Source organism: Podarcis liolepis (assembly GCF_965112155.1).
Source record: "Podarcis liolepis genome assembly, chromosome: 5".
NCBI classification, from domain to species: Eukaryota; Metazoa; Chordata; class Lepidosauria; order Squamata; family Lacertidae; genus Podarcis; species Podarcis liolepis.
Genome location: NC_139556.1, coordinates 17,248,151 through 17,264,538, shown reverse-complemented (window position 1 = coordinate 17,264,538; position 16,388 = coordinate 17,248,151). Strand labels below are relative to the sequence as shown.

The 16,388-nt window shown below is 45.3% G+C and overlaps 1 protein-coding gene across 2 annotated transcripts in view; it reads left to right on the top strand.

The window, feature by feature from the left end:
• Positions 1–16,388, top strand: part of SYNPO2L (synaptopodin 2 like) — a 41,540-nt gene that overhangs the window by 10,207 nt on the left and 14,945 nt on the right. For both annotated transcript variants that reach the window (XM_083502415.1, XM_083502416.1), the window contains exons 3-4: positions 4,626–4,777; positions 8,926–9,593. In XM_083502415.1, coding sequence (XP_083358541.1) covers positions 4,626–4,777; positions 8,926–9,593 — 820 coding nt within the window. The remainder of the gene's footprint in view (positions 1–4,625; positions 4,778–8,925; positions 9,594–16,388) is intronic.

Below are 16,388 nucleotides of genomic sequence, written 5' to 3'. Positions count from 1 at the left end.
AGTCTGATACAGCTGTATACCAACAAATTTAGGTTGCACAATTAAAGTGTATTTGGTGCTTTTGCACACGCACAAAAACCCCACACATCCCAAAATTCACAGAATGTATGTGGTAAGAAAAGTGATGGGAATGTGCACTGGAAAATGTGGAATAAGGGCAATGATGGGCAATAGCATACAACGTCTGTGCAAACAAATTGGAATGAAAACTCAACAAACAAGAATGTCATATAATCTCCACACAGATTTTGTGCAAACAAAGCAGGATGACTGATTAATAAATAGGTTGCCTGGAGAAGCACTTGGAACTCTACAGCTAGTGCAGGCTGGTCCTTCCCTACCATGATGGGATAGAGAGTTGTTAGCATGATCTTTAGTTCCAAATGAAACCTGCCTCCCATTTATTTTTATTAATTTTCAAATTATTATGGAACCACGGAAACAGCGGCATAGCGTGAGTTGTCAGCACTCGGGGCAACGCAAGTAATTTGCGCCCCCTAACCCGGGGCAAGGCAAGTAATTTGCGCCCCCCCAACCCCTAACCTGCGAGTTGCCGCTGGCGCTGCCGCGCAAACAACGCTGCTTGCCTGGAGGAGGATGGAGGCAGAAGCAGCCGCCGCCTGTGGCTGGGCCGAGGGGATGGCGGCGTCGGCAGGGTGCAGAGGCTGCCCGTGCCCGGCCAGGCGTCGGTGGCGGCGTCGGCGCTGCTGCAGCGGCTGCTCCTCCTGCGAGCAGTGAGCGGAGCGCAGCGACGGCGGGGGGCGCGCGCGCTAGGGCGCAAGGCTGGCGGTGGCGGCGGGGAGCCCGGCGGAGGAAGGAACTTGTCCCTTCCCTCTGGACTCGCGCCCCCCCCAGATGTTGCGCCCGGTGCGGTCGGCACCCCTGGCACCCCCCACGCTACGCCACTGCACGGAAACATGTAAACAATAACAAAAAAATCAATAATATCGCCAACTAAAGGCAGGGTATACAAAACCCAAACATATAAAATAATAACAATGATCTTTTCTGATAGTGGAGCGAGAGGTCAAGATAAATGTTCAATTCCTCTTTCTACTCTATAGCTTAAAAAACTTTATTAGTGTGGTGGAGTACTCCACTCCTTAGGTTCAGGACTGAGTGGGTAGAAAATGGTAAAGGTAAAGGGGCCCCTGACCATTAGGTCCAGTCGCAGACGACTCTGGGGTTGCGGCGCTCATCTCGCTTTACTGGCCAAGGGAGCCGGCGTACAGCTTCCAGGTCATGTGGCCAGCATGACTAAGCCGCTTCTGATGAACCAGAGCAGCGCACAGAAATGCCGTTTACCTTCTTGCCGGAGTGGTACCTATTTATCTATTTGCACTTTGACGTGCTTTCGAACTGCTAGGTTGGCAGGAGCTGGGACCAAACAACGGGAGCTCACCCCATCGCAGGAATTCGAGCCGCCAACCTTCCAATTGGCAAGCCCTAGGCTCTGCAGTGGAAAACTCATTGCCAAACCCCCAAATCTGACAATTACCAGATTGCATGAGAGTGTTGGGGGGAAACGGGTTTGGGAGAATTTTAATTTTAACAAGGTGCTAAGAATTCCCCCTTAGAACTCATTGGCATGCTTATGCACACACCTATTAGAATGCTTCCATTTTCAGGGGGTGACATCTAGATGTGTCCATCTACTTGCACAGCAGAATTTCCCCTTCCACCTGCACCCTTAAATTGTGTGGGACCTTCCAGAGTAAATGGGGGTTTGAAGGTTGGAGGGGAGAGAAGAGGAAGGAGAAGTACTATAGTGTAAGTGGAATCCCATTCATGTAACATTGGGTATCATCCAGAGAAGTCTGTTCTCCCCCTTTTTGGGCAGGTGGCTTTGCAGGCAGGACCTGGGCCTCCCTGGTAAACTGGCCTATCGCAGGCCGGATCGTATTCCTGCCGCCAAATGGGCCAATGGCAGCTAGAGTTAGTGGGTGTTCCCGTGAGTGTGGGACCAACCAACCAATTGCGGCCCTTGGTGCCACGCCCAGGGGAAGTTTAAATGTCTGGCCGGCAAGGCCTTGCTGCCTTTCTCTCACTGCGCCCGTTCTCCCACCCACCCACCCTCCCTCGGATTAGGGTTTTTCATGGATGGTTTGACCTTGCTATGGACAATGCCAGCCACCTAAATTTTCAGGGGCCAGGCAGGAATTTTTTCCACTTGATTAATTGGCACCACCACTTGGGATTTCGCCTGCCTCGTAGCAATCGTCACAACTTTGTAAGGCGGATAGGCATTGGGTAAACCTAGTCTTGGTTGGAGGTGAGGTGGTAGCCTCCACCTGCCCCTCCATGGGTAAGGGTATCCTGTTAAAAGAATCCAGGAGGAGTGTCTCCTGTCTGATACCCAGACGCGGGCTAGGGCCATACTCCTCCTCCAACGGGGACCACTTGAGGGATGCCCCGATTTGATGTAGGGTGTGTCGTTGTCCGTCCGTCCCCCCCCCCCCCCCGCTGCTGCCATCTTCATCCTTGGAAACACTCCCAGCAGATGGGCAGGAGTGACATGTGCAGTTGCTTACCACACTGCCTATGTCCAAACCTCACATCTGTAACCAATAAAATTGTGGCCTTATTTGATTCTAAATCAATATCCTGTGTGGTGTCTAGTTATTTGCACCTTAAGGAACAGGGTGGTCATGGGGCCTCAATATGCAAATGGAAAGTCTATGGCTGTGTACATCCTCCATACATTTAAAGGACATCATTTTCCCCCAAATAATCCTTCTGTAGTTCATTAAGAATGCTGGAAATTGTAGCTCTGTGAAGGATAAGCTGTGGTTCCTAGCATGATTTGGTGTTTGTGCTTTAAATGTAGCATTCTTTGTGGAGAAATGTCTCCATGAAAGAGTTGTTTCTCTCCAAATATTGGGCTTGAGGCACCTTTTCCCCAGTCAATTACAATCTTCAAATACAAGCAGATACCCTCGCTCCAGCTTCTCCCAATGATAGCATCTCACATGAGTGTAAAGGTAAAGGTAGGTAAAGGTACCCCTGCCCGTACGGGCCAGTCTTGCCAGACTCTAGGGTTGTGCACTCATCTCACTCTAGAGGCCGGGAGCCAGCGCTGTCCGCAGACACTTCTGGGTCACGTGGCCAGCGTGACAAGCTGCATCTGGCGAGCCAGCGCAGCACACGGAAACGCCGTTTACCTTCCCGCTAGTAAGCGGTCCCTATTTATCTACTTGCACCCGGGGGTGCTTTCGAACTGCTAGGTTGGCAGGCGCTGGGACCGAGCAACGGGAGCGCACTCCGCCGCGGGGATTCGAACCGCCGACCATGCAATCGGCAAGTCCTAGTCGCTGAGGTTTTACCCACAGCTCCACCCACGTCCCTGTCACATGAGTGTACATAGTTCTTTATTTTGTTATTTGCCTACAAAGTGTACCCCAGAAAACTTGGTGAAATGAGGGAAGGAAGCCAGATGGAAACTGCTCAGTTTGATAGGAGCTGGAGAGCCTGTTTGCTCTGTTGCTCTATTACTAGGTTTCATGTTCTCATTCCAGATTTTTTTTTTCTTTTCCAAATGTTAGAGGCAGAGGAAGGGCAAAGTCTCTGGAAGGCCAGGATGATGGCATTTGTGCTGATGAATGTGGCAGATGGAATGAGCAATTTCTATTTTAAGATTGCAGGAAAAGCTTGGAGCTGATCCCCAGAGGCTGATAAAGGTCCAACAAGTGTCTAGACAGCTCATACCTCCCAAAAAAAGATAGGCATTTCTTCCTTTTCCCTGCTCCTCCACTTTGCAGGGGAGACACAGAGAACCAGGATGTTATGCTAGGCTCATCATTTGCAACTGTGCAGTTTTTAAAAAGTAGGGGTACACTGGGGGAAGGGGTTTGTTTTCATTGGGACTACAGCACACTGAGAGGGAAAGGTTAACCCTATCCTCCCCATGTCACCTAGGTCCTGATGAAAGGACCCCAGTTGTTGCTATTAACTGCCAGCTGGCAGGAAGTGGAGTGCCTGGTTTCGGCCAATGGGGGATGAGTATTTCCCATGCATTGAGAACACTGCCTCCCACTGTTGTGGTTGGGGAATTGCTGGAGCAATACAGTTCGGCAAAGGAAGACTGTTCTCATGTACGGCAATGCGGGGGGAGAAAAAGACTTGGGGTATTTGCAGCAGGTCCTTTGGATATATCAGCCCCACACTCACTCCAGTTATTTGAGTGGAGGCTGTTGTTACCTATCCCAATTTGACGTACCCATTTAGGGTTGTAAGGAAAGAAGTCTTGGTACTGTGCTCAAGCTTAGGCCGTTCTTTGCAGAGTAGTCCCTTTGTGTGCAACATGTCCTTTCTACGTCGTTTCACGTTACTGAAGTTGCCCCTTGTGAGGGCTAGGTGTGAATGCCATGAGACGAGAGAGAGGACACACACCAAGCAGCTGTCATCTGAGTTATGGTCTCCCTATGTGGGGTTCACATCAACAATGGGGTTGTGGCCATGGGCTGAAGGGATATAGGATGTGGCATAAGTGTGCCCCTTTCGTGTGATGACCAAACCCCTTTTTCAGCTTTTCCATGGTGGTAACTGTCATGCTGTTGGTATCCCTGTTGATAGCCCAGGAGGGAACTTTCTCCTTCACACTCTCTTCTCTGCTTTTCCCTTTTTAGATCCGTAAAAGAAGCAAAGCATGCCGTGGGGGCTTATGGGAAAATGATGAACTGGTAACCATCAATGGGAAATCATGTGCTGGCCTCTCACATGCCAGCGCCATGCAGATCATCGACTCCTCAAATGGCATCCTCAACATTGTTGTTAAAAGGTAAATGATAACAGCTGTTGGCTCGTGGTGTCAGCTGAGCTCGGTGAGAAATTCAGCACCCTGTTAAGGTAGCACAAACTGATTTTGATTAAATGTTCAATGTAATTATATGTGTGACTTCATATACCTTCCCAGCTATGCCTATCCTGTGCTCCTACTTCAATCCCAGAATGCATGCGAGTGTCATACGAAAATGACTCCCCCCACTAACAGTTACAGGGACTCTTTTTCATTATATGTAGTCTGTTTTTTAAAAAACCTCAGAATGACTCATATTAGGCTTCTGGACATGTTGGACATTCAGAGTGTGACCAGGCTGGCCCGTTTAAAAGAAGATGTCAGACGTGTACTTTCCTGCACCGTATTCCAAGTGCCTGATGTCTCTTTTAAGCCACAGCTGTCTTGCCTTCTAATACAGCATTAGGACACTAGTGATCCTTGTGGCCTGAGCGGGTGTTGCATTGACATGCTATTATTGCACATTCAGTAGCTGAGAGCCTGGTTTAAATTTGAAGCCAGCTACATGGAATGCTGCATGGGTAAATTCTTGCTTGCTCAGCACTTAGTCTAAATAGGATCAGTGTAATAGCATCATGTATCCGAGTTCTCATTCTGAAGGCTTATGGTTACTTTACTTTTATATTTTTTATAATTGCATTGGAGGGTAGATATCAAGAATATGTGAGCCAGGTAGGTAGGTAGGTAGGTAGGTAGGTAGATAGATACAGTGGTACCTCGCAAGACGAATGCCTTGCAAGACAAAAAACTCGCTAGACGAAAGGTTTTTCCGTTTTTGATTTGCCTCGCAAGACGAATTTCCCTATGGGCTTGCTTCGCAAGACGAAAACGTCTCGCGACTTTTTTTCTTTGTCTAAAAACAAAGACATGTTTTGTTTATAAAGTTAATTTATTTTCCCTTAAATTTTTGAACTGCTCTTTATAGTATGTGTGACTTTAAAGAGCAGTTAATAAACTGTTGTTGTACCAAATTTGGCTTTGTTTGGTCTTTTTTTGACCATAGGAACGCATTAATTGATTTTCAATGCATTCCTATGGGATTTCGTGATTCGCAAGACGAAAAATTCGCTAGACGACAAAAATTGCGGAACGAATTAATTTCGTCTTGCGGGGCACCACTGTACACTGCTCAACACCACACCAAAGACTTATATGAAAATGTGGGGAAATAAGGTAGAAGCTCTTGTGGAGATTGTTAAGCAGTTAAAAAACAGAAAGAAAAGGGTTAGGTTAAACAGTTTTCATATTTCAGGAAAGTTAGCAATGCTATACCCATATAACCTGTACCAAGACTGTTGCTATTTAACTTATATATCAGGAGTAAGATGTGGACAGTGAGTGGGGAGAGAACCCCTGTGGGCTTGAGTCTTCTTCTTTTGAATGCAGCTCCTTTGCTGATAAACAGGCCACCATGGCTGCCCTCTGGAAGCATGGAGATAAGCTGTTCAACAACAAAAGAGAAAAAATTCCGCTGAGCTAATTCAAACTCTTGAGTGAACCAGAGCAGTCAGCCCCACTGGAAAAACTCATGGCTGTCAACTGAGCCTTAGTTTAAAGTTGTGTTCCTGGCAACAGTGCCTGCATCATCACTAGCAGTGCCAATACAGCCTGTATGGCCTTTTGGCAGCCTTCTCTGGGCTGGAGTATGCTTGTGGGCCCTCTATTAAAATGCGTCAATCTGATCCTAGATCATCTGGTACTTGCCCCTCCTGTTACTTGCATGTCTCTCAGTGGTGAATGTCAGATTTTGCACACACCATAAGTCTTTCCCAGCCTTGCTATCCACAGTCCTTTTCACTGGAGAGCCATGGGACTCCAGTAAAAAGGACTGTGGATAGCAAAGCTGGGAAAGACCTCTGGTTGTTTGCCAAAACAGATGTGACCCAGGATCAGATTTCCTGATTACCGGTAATTTTTTAAAGCAGCAGTAGGGAAGGAGGGTGCTCTCATTTGGATTGGAATCACAGTGCTCAGAAAGTTGACACATTTTCCTGGGTGCTGTCAGTGCCGCTTCTTAGGTCAAAACTGGAGACCCTGGTTGCTGCTTTAAAGAGAGAGAAAATGTTGGGAAATCCAATTCTTCTCTCCCACGTCATACGTATTTCAGCCTTGAGACATTGGAGAGTATTGCAAATCAAAGGAAACTATTAGCTAGAGTTACCAGTGGCCTGATTCAGTATTATCTACCAGACCCCAAACTTGCATCCTAATTCCTTGAGAAATTTCTTTTCAAGTTGGACTTCTAATTTTAAAAGAATTTTCTCAAGAAATTAGGATTCACTATACAAACTTGATACTTTATCAAGTTGAGATGCGCTTTTAACCGGTTTTTCTGTCAGAGTATGTATATTGTGTGTTTACTGTTTGTATGGTGTTTTGTTAATTGAAGTATTCTATAAATTAGGGATGTCCAACACGTCAATTGCGATCTACTGGTCGATCCCTGCAAGGTTTTGGTAGATCGCGGTCAATTGCTGGCCCCCTTCCGGCCCCGGCCCCTCTCCCTGCACCGAAGTCTATTGTTGCAGAAGGGAAGCCGGAGTTTAGAAACTGAGGCTGATCGTAAGATTAGTGGTTGCTTCTGTTGCTCCCTCCCTCAGAAGAGCTGCAAAAAAGTCCCTGCCCCCCTAAAAAACGGGGCATTTCCCCTCCCCCCCAAAAGGTGAACAATTTTGAGCTAAACTCCTAAAAAATGGGGGTAGATCACTGCCAGATTTTAATTTTGAAAGTAGATCGCAGTCTCTCAGGAGTTGGCCACCCCTGCTATAAATGTTGTGTAGCTGTAATTTTTTGTTTTGTTTTGTTTCTTTTTTGTGTGGGAACACTTATTATGCACTGTATCTAACCCAGTATAAGGCAGCTTCGTATTTCTCTTTCGTTAAGCACTAGCTATTCTCCAAGCATCCAGGGGCATTGTGCATTTTCTCTGTTTCCCATTCAACACCGTTCTTGCCGGGTTTATTTTTCTCAAAAACTATTTTATAGAAGATCGATAAATATCAAAATCAACAAACAAATACATTTATATCTCACTTTTCTGATAACTGAAGCTAACAAATGATGGATAATAGATATGCTGAGACCACACTCTAAATAATATGCGCAGTTGTAATTGCTTAACCTAAAAAAAGAGCTGGAAAAGATTCAGAAGAGGGCAACCAAAATGATTAAGGGGTTAGAGCAACTCCCCTGTGAGGAAAGGTTACATCATTTGGGGTGTTTTAGTTTGGGGAGAAAGTGAGCAAGTGGGGAGATGATAGAGGGGTATAAAATTATGAATGGGGTAGTGAAAGTGGATAGAGAGATTCCCCCCCCCACCCTTTCTCACCTTACTAGAACCAAATCCTGTGACAAATTAATATGTGTGCATATAAATACACATTTTTGGTATACTGTTTTGAGGGCTTTTGGGGGGGCCTTTTTGGACAATTAAACTGTCAAAATTTTATGAAATATAGTAAAAATAAGATACAAAAATGCATTATATTATTGAAAAATGCCATGCAAAAATGTGCAATTAGGGAACATTATTTACATGTGTATATTAAGTGTTGTTCCAGGTGATGAATTTTTATGAGGACTTTATTTACCGTACTTTTCCGTGTATAAGACTAGATTTTTTTCTTTAAAAATTATGCTTAAAAGTGGGGGTCATCTTATACATGGATAGTGCATAGGGTGGGTGTTTGATTGGTTGCTGCCTCGGCTGTCAGCGGCTATTTGGCGTGTTATTGGTTTCTGCGTCAAGGGCTTGTGTTGATTGGCTGATGCTGCAGCAGTTGGGCAGGCGATTGGCAGCTTCTGCCGGTAAGGGGACAGATGAGAGGTGGATCCATCTCCCCCCCATTTTCTAAAAATTGAGTCCCCCAAAATAGGGGGCACCTTATACATGGGAGCGTCTTATACACGGAAAAATACAGTATTTTTATTCTTTTGCAAACCAATGTAGAAAATTGAATTTAAGATTAGAAAAAGGAGAAACAGAGAGAAATGTGAAACTAACAGATTCACCCAATACTATTAACAGATTCACCCAATACTATCCACATAACTGCATGAAATATTCATCTGTTGCTTTGTGTGTAACTGACCCAGAATCTCTTATTTTATTTTCTTCTTCTTACCTACAGGGTGCTTAGTGGGAACCCATCTGTTGAGGGGCTCCTGCGTTCCCCTTCCCCCAGGCAGCTGCAAGTGCCCTCGCCAACTTCACCGCTCAGCCGGGCCTCCCAGTTGCGCAGTCCTGAACCGGCCGTTCCCCCTGCTGCCCTGGAACCTGAGCAGCAGCCCCGACGGCAGCAGCCCCTGGAGAACATAACCTCACCCCCTGATAGCGAAGCGTACTATGCCGAGACCGACAGCGACGCTGACAACATTGCCCAGGAAAAGCACCGGAGAGCTCGCAAGAAGAGCCCCCGTTCTCCCCCAGGGGGACCAAACAATAAAGCGGGCGAGCCACAGGACGAAGTCTCCCTTTCCGAGCTGAGCGGGTACGACAGCACCCCCGAGGCAACAGCGCAAGCTGCAGAACGTGGAGAAAACCTCAGCGGCGTGGCCAAGAGGGAGATAGTGTGCCAGCCAGGAAGCCGCACCGACACCCCCTTCTCAGAGAGTGAAGCTGTGCTACTGCAGCCACCCTTACCTGAAGACAGAGAGCCTTCCCCAGAAGCTATGCTCCTCCCACATGCAACTAAGAACATTCGGGCAGAGAGGCACCTCATCCCCATGATAGGGCCTGTGGAGCACCCCGTCGATGAAGACCTGACCACCACCTATGCAGAGAAAGCCAAACAAGCCAGTAAGTGTTCCTGGCAGACCTGCTTCCCTTTCCCCTCTCCCCTCTTCCCTCCCCGCCCCTCTCCTTTTTGCAGATTTCAGCTTTTCTTCATGCATAATTTGGATTTCCTTAGTGCAGAATCTTAAGGAGAACACACAGCTCCAGTTATGATTCTGCATTGGTCATTATTACCTTAATATTATCTTCTTTTGAAAATTGTATTGGCTCAAGTTACGACTCAGGAAACTCGAGAGCTCCATTAAGGTGCTTCTCCACCTGAAGTGCAACAGACCCTGATCCTTGCTTTACAACATTTATGTCCACTCGACTTCTTCAGACTGTGGGACTGGCATTGTTACAGCTGCCACATAATACCGTATTGGCCCAAATATAAGCTGCACCTGAATATAAGCCGCTCCCTTAAAATTCCGCAGGCACTCGCACCCATTCTGTTTTACCATATGTCTGTTTCAGCAGTGATCTCATAAAAGTTGATTTTTGTAAGGTTGCGAATTTAAGCCGCACTTTAACTTTTCACGGTCGGAATTTGGGGGGAAAGTGAGGCTTATATTCAGGCCAGTACGGTACTTGTTCCACACCTGTAAGAAATCCATCTTTTATTGTGGTGGCACCTATACTTGGGAACTCCTTGCTTATTGACATCAGGTTGGTGCTGATGTCAGTTGTCTGGGCTATCCTATCCAGACATGCAGAATTTACATGCCATATTTCATTTTAGCCATTGTTGATCTTAATCATATTTTGACTATTCCAATACTTGTTTATAACTGATTTATAGCAATATTTTTTAATGTTTTACTTGATATTGTTCTAACCACTTAGAGGTGTGTTTTATACATTTTGCTAAATATGTAAATGTTCGTTTATTCCTGCACATGGAAAGGGACAACAGTATGAGAACTAGCTTTCAAAACTACCTTTGTCAGGCACAAACAATGGTCAACCACATGTCCAAAAAAGCCTCGCCCAAAGTCTAGTTTACTGTTGAAAATTTAGATCTCTGAGTCTTCTTCAGAGTCTTCCTGGGGGCTGCTGCTTTTGCTGCCAAATGATGTTATGGCCCTGCTTCTGGGATGACCTCCAAGTTGCGAGTGGTGCTCCTCGTGGATTGCAGCTGGCCTGACTCATTTAGCTTGCTGCTCAATGATACAATGCCTTGGACTGGGTAAATGATGTCAGCAAAGGGGCTCTGGATCAGTGGTGATTTCTGCTCAGTAAGTGAGCCCAAGCAGTGACTCAGCAAGATGACAGCATTGACTTCTTCTGTTTGGGTGGGGCGTAATGAACTTAATGCAGTTCCCCCGATAAAACAATAAAAATCAAAGAAAATGTGACGATATGCATGCTTTACAATACAAATTTATATCAGGTTTAGATCATATCTAGTCCAGAATCCACTTTGTTCAGATATAACACTAAACGATGGTTTGGCATTATGTGAATGATCCTCATGCTCACATGCTCCCCTTTCACTCCTCCTGTGGTGCAGCTGTGAGGTGGTGACCAGAAGCTTTCACTTCCAGTTTTTAAAAATTCTATGCGGTTAACATTGTGTCCAAATCTAGGCAAACTGTGGTTAGTCTTAACTATGGTTTGGTACATGGGTAGGCAAACTACAGCCCGGAGGCCGGATCCAACCCAGTTACCTTCTAAATTCAGCCCACAGACGGTCCAGGAATCAGCGTGTTTTTACATGAGTAGAATGTGTGCTTTTATTTAAAATGCATCTCTGGGTTATTTGCGGTGCATAGGAATTCATTCATTCCCCCCCCCAAAAAAAATATAGTCAGGCCCCCCACAAGGTCTGAGGGACAGTGGACCGGCCCCCTGCTGAAAAAGTTTGCTGACCTCTGGTTTAGTAGAACAATCCACCCCCCCCAAAAAAATTTATGAATTTGACTTGTTTCTCTAAACAAGAGATAACCCTCAGTTATTAAAAATGGAAGTAAAACCTTCTGATATTTGAATCACTGTGCCAGAGAAGGAGAAAATGAGAAGGAACCCGAGGTTCACCCATGTAACACTAGACCATAGTTTAGTGTTATGTCCGAATCCAGTCAATGAGTTATATCAGTTAAATTGTCATCTGAGTGATCTGTGCACATGCACTGTTGATCATTGGTGCTAGATTTCAGAAATCATACTGTTGTTTACCATATTTTCCCATGTATAAGACTAGGTTTTCCCCCTAAAAAATAGTCAAAAATTAGGGGGCGTCTTGTACATGGATAGTACTGAGTGTGGACTGGTGATTGGTTGTTGCCACAAAAATATAGATGGGGCGTCTTATAGATGGGGAAACAGTTGGTTTTGAACTGTTACGGTTACATGCAGTTCACAGCAGCCTTTCTTGTGTTTTTCATTGTTTGGTTTACTGGTATACACAGCCTGCAATTCTAGTGTGTGGAGGCCTACCAAGTCTCCCTATTTGCAAGGCCATTCTCCTAAACAATGCCCACCAGCCCACACCTGACATCAGGTGTACAGCAGGTAGAGATGTAGCTGCAGACAGCAGGACTGGACCTCCCCCAAGCACACCAGCTGATTCACAAGCAGTTCAGTTCTGTTTGGTTTGGATGTTTTGGAAGGGAAACTAACCGGTACTACCAAACCTTGTAGAAAGTAGGATTGAACCCTGTGTGCATCAGTTGAGTGGGGCAGCCCAGCTGCCAATCACCTGACTTCACTTAAACGCTTGTCAAAGTGGGGGAGATTTTATTTTATTTTATTAAGAATCAGATTTCAGAGTCAAGAGCTGAGTGATCTACACTGCAATCCTATATATGTTTAGTCAGAAGTAAGTTCTGCGGGACTTACTAATAGGTAAGTCAGGCAAACCTAAATTGCCAGCCCAGGAGCCTTAGCCACCTTAGATGGAGTATTTTTCTCTTTTGAATAATGCACAGCCATGAGGCCAATGCTGAGCAAGGCACGGCATGCCCAGCTGTTCTCTGCTATTTGATAGTCCTAGCAGTGGGTGAGCAATGTCTTGCATCATGGCTTATTTTCATAGGCAGAGTCAGAAGGGTCCTAGGAAGGCCAGATTATTTCCTATGGAGCATTTCTGAGGGTGCTATAACTAAAGTATTCTGTGTTGTGGGGCAATCCCAAGGCAGGTGATGCTATGACTTTTTAAAAATTATTTTTGGTTGCTACAGTGAGGGCGGGACGCAGGTGGCGCTGTGGGTTAAACCACAAAACCTAGGACTTGCCGATCAGAAGGTTGGCGGTTCGAATCCCATTGCTCAGTCCCTGCTCCTGCCCACCTAGCAGTTCGAAAGCACACCAAAGTGCAAGGTAGATAGATAGGTACCGCTCCGGCGGGAAGGTAAACGGCGTTTCCATGCGCTGCTTTGATTTGCCAGAAGCGGCTTAGTCGCGCTGGCCACATGACCCGGAAGCTGTACGCCGGCTCCCTCGGCCAATAAAGCGAGATGAGCGCCGCAACCCCAGAGTCGGTCACGACTGGACCTAATGGTCAGGGGTCCCTTTACCTTTACCTTTACAGTGAGGGCAGCTCCTAATGTGACACACTTCCTCCTCCTAAACAATTAGCATTTGCATATAGGAACAAGAATCTGAAATCAGTTACTTTTTTTCTTAAAAAAAAAAGTGTACACACACATTTTCACACACACCTTTACTTCCCTATGTGTACAACTCTGAGGAAGCCTCAGCCAATCTAGCCTTCCTAGGCTGTTTGTAAAGAAGAGGACCAGTGAACACAATCTGCTTTTGTGCTACTAGTGATCTGGGAATTTTTTGCAATTGAAGTGTGCCTGCATGGTTTTGGCACATGGGTTACACATATAATACTTATCTGTAGTTATACTTTGAAGAGTGCACCCTTCATTCCCCACCCCTCCAATCCTGAGCTGTAATGCATAAACAATCCCTCAGCAGGAATAGGGAGGAGAAGAAACACCCAGCTGCTCTTGATTCATTCCGGACTGAGGTTGAATCCTGAAAAAAAAGAACTGTTTCTGAGGGGGGGGCAGGGTGTGGGCGGGTGTGGAGGACTCCTTGGTCATGAACAGGGTAACTCTGCCCCTGAAGGACCAGGTGTGAAGGCTAGGAGTAATACTGGACTCACAGCTGACCATGGAGGCACAGGTCCAGGGTAGCTGTCGTATCAGCTGCATCTGGTATGCCGGCTGAGACCCTACCTGTCTGCACACTGTCTCACCAGAGTGGCACATGCCCTGGTTATCTCCTATTTAGACTACTGCAACATGCACTAGGTGGGGCTACCTTTGAAGATGGCTCAGAAACTACAACTAATCCAGCTAGACTGGTAACTGGGAGCCTATAACACTCGCCCTAAAACATCTACATTGGCTCCCAGTATGTTTCCTGGCATCATTCAAAGTGTTGGTGCTGACCTTTAAATCCCTAAACAGCTCGGCCCTGTATACCTGAAGGAGCGTCTCCATCCCCATTTTTCAGCCCAGACATAGAGATCCAGCTCTGAGGGCCTTCTGGTGGCTCCCTCATGGCAATATGGTTACAGGGAACCAGGCAGATTCTTCTTGGTAGTGGCACCTTCCCTGTGGAATGCCCTCCTGTCAGATGTCAAGGAGATAAAGAACTACACAACTTTTAGAAGACATCTGAAGGCAGCTCTGTTCAGGGAAGTTTTTAGTGTCTGATCCTGTTTTAGTGTGTGATACTTTTTTGTTGGGAGTATACTATTATTATTATTATTATTATTATTATTATTATTATTATTATTACCGGTATTTCTTATAGTAGGACACAGCTTAGGTGGGCACACACTGTTTTCACTGTATTGTTCACACAGTACATTTGTTACTGTGGCTGATACTTCATGCACTCAATTATATGTAACACTCAGGCCTAGATGAGACAGTTTATTTATGATTTTTTTTCTTTAGTGGCAGTCTGAATCATGAGAGCTATATACAGTGGGAGGGTTGTTTCCCTCTTTGAAACATGAAGTACACTCTGAGTACAGTGGTACCTCAGGTTACATACGCTTCAGGTTACATGCGCTTCAGGTTACAGATTCCGCTAACCCAGAAATAGTTCTTCAGGTTAAGAACTTTGCTTCAGGATGAGAACAGAAATCGTGCTCCAGCGGCACGGCGGCAGCGGGAGGCCCCATTAGCTAAAGTAGTGCTTCAGGTTAAGAACAGTTTCAGGTTAAGAACGGACCTCCGGAACGAATTAAGTACTTAACCTGAGGTACCACTGTATTTGCTTTTCTTTCATGTTTGATGCTGTTAAATCAAATTGGGGGGTGAAGGTTATAGGCTCATATCTTCAGGGGGTTGGATTAGATGACCTTTGGGGGTCCCTTCCAACTCTACAATTCTATGGTTCTATGCTATTTGGGCAGGGGGAGCTAATCTTGATGTTTATTTTGCTCAAGGAGGCTTAGTTTGGTCAGAATCTAGTCTAAGCCTCCAGAGTTAATGAAATATACATTACTTTTGTTAAATGGGCCACCACAACCACTAGAGGGCCATGAAAATAGGCTTATTAGACTCATCTACCTATGTACTATCTGGAACCAAAGTGGCACATTTGTTGCCAGATATGATCCCCCCCCCCCCAGCTCTTCCACCCCACTAGCATATCAAGCAACCCCACCCAGCCTTGTGGACAGCAGGATCTAGAAACAATCTAGATTAAAAGCAACATGCTGAGGATGAGCATGAATAATTCTGGATTGGGAAAAACTCAGTTTTTGTTCTACAGACTAGTCAGTGTATACATAGTCTGTGTTTTATATCCAGAGACCTATGGTACTTGTAGCCAGAGGAGACACTAAAGGAGCTTTATTGAAAAACAGTCTATAAATCAGCTATTGGCCTGCCTTCCTTCTGCATCTATCTTTTTCTCTCATCATTCGCTTTAAATCTTCTACAGTTCCTTCTTCCCAAGCGTGAAACTTTGGAGTCCTATTTCATTGCTCTCTTTCTTTTTTAAAAAATTATTGTATACAAGTTACTGCCATTTTTGACTTTTTAAATATTGCTAACATTCTCTTTTTGTTCCCTCTTTTTGAATACTACTTAATGGTTTATTTGCTGGCTTGCCTACATTTCATCTTTGTTTAACTCTTTCTTCATTGACTACTTTTTTCTTTACTGGATTCAATTTAAGCTACAATACTACTTTTTGCTTTTAAATCCCTTCACTCTTCCCCATCTTTCTCTTTTGCCCTACATCCTTCTGCCAATATGTTCCTCTTTGCTAAACCTTGAGCACTTCCTCTGCCTCCTCTGCCTCCTGACACTCAGCCATCTCTCCCCCTTGAAACAGGGCTTAGACCACATTCCCAAAGAATCTCACTCTTCTCCCTTCATTCTGCCTTCTGTGCCCCTTCCCCTTTCCTTATAGCGGTATCTTTTTTTATCTGTTCTTTTTCATATACGCACTGAATAGCAGAGGTGGCTAACCATTTTCAGGCAAGGGCCACATGGTAAATTGAGTGTGACCAAAGCAAAAATGTAGGTATGGCTGAAGTAGAAAATTAAAGCCCTTTTAATAACTTCCCCAGAATTCCCATTGCATATTTATTTTATTTCTTTGTTGTTTATTTAACTCCCTGCTTCTGGCCAAATCCTTCCCTTCATTTAATTGTCCCCCCCAAAAACCCCATTTATCTCTATCTCTTCTTTCCATCAATGAACTCTTCTATTTATGAAACCCCAAATCATTTTATCTTCTTTCCATCCAAAGTGCATCCATCCCCTTCCTTAATCATCCTCTCCAATTAATTCTATTTGTACAACATGCAGTGACTAGCTATTCAGGCATAATGATAAA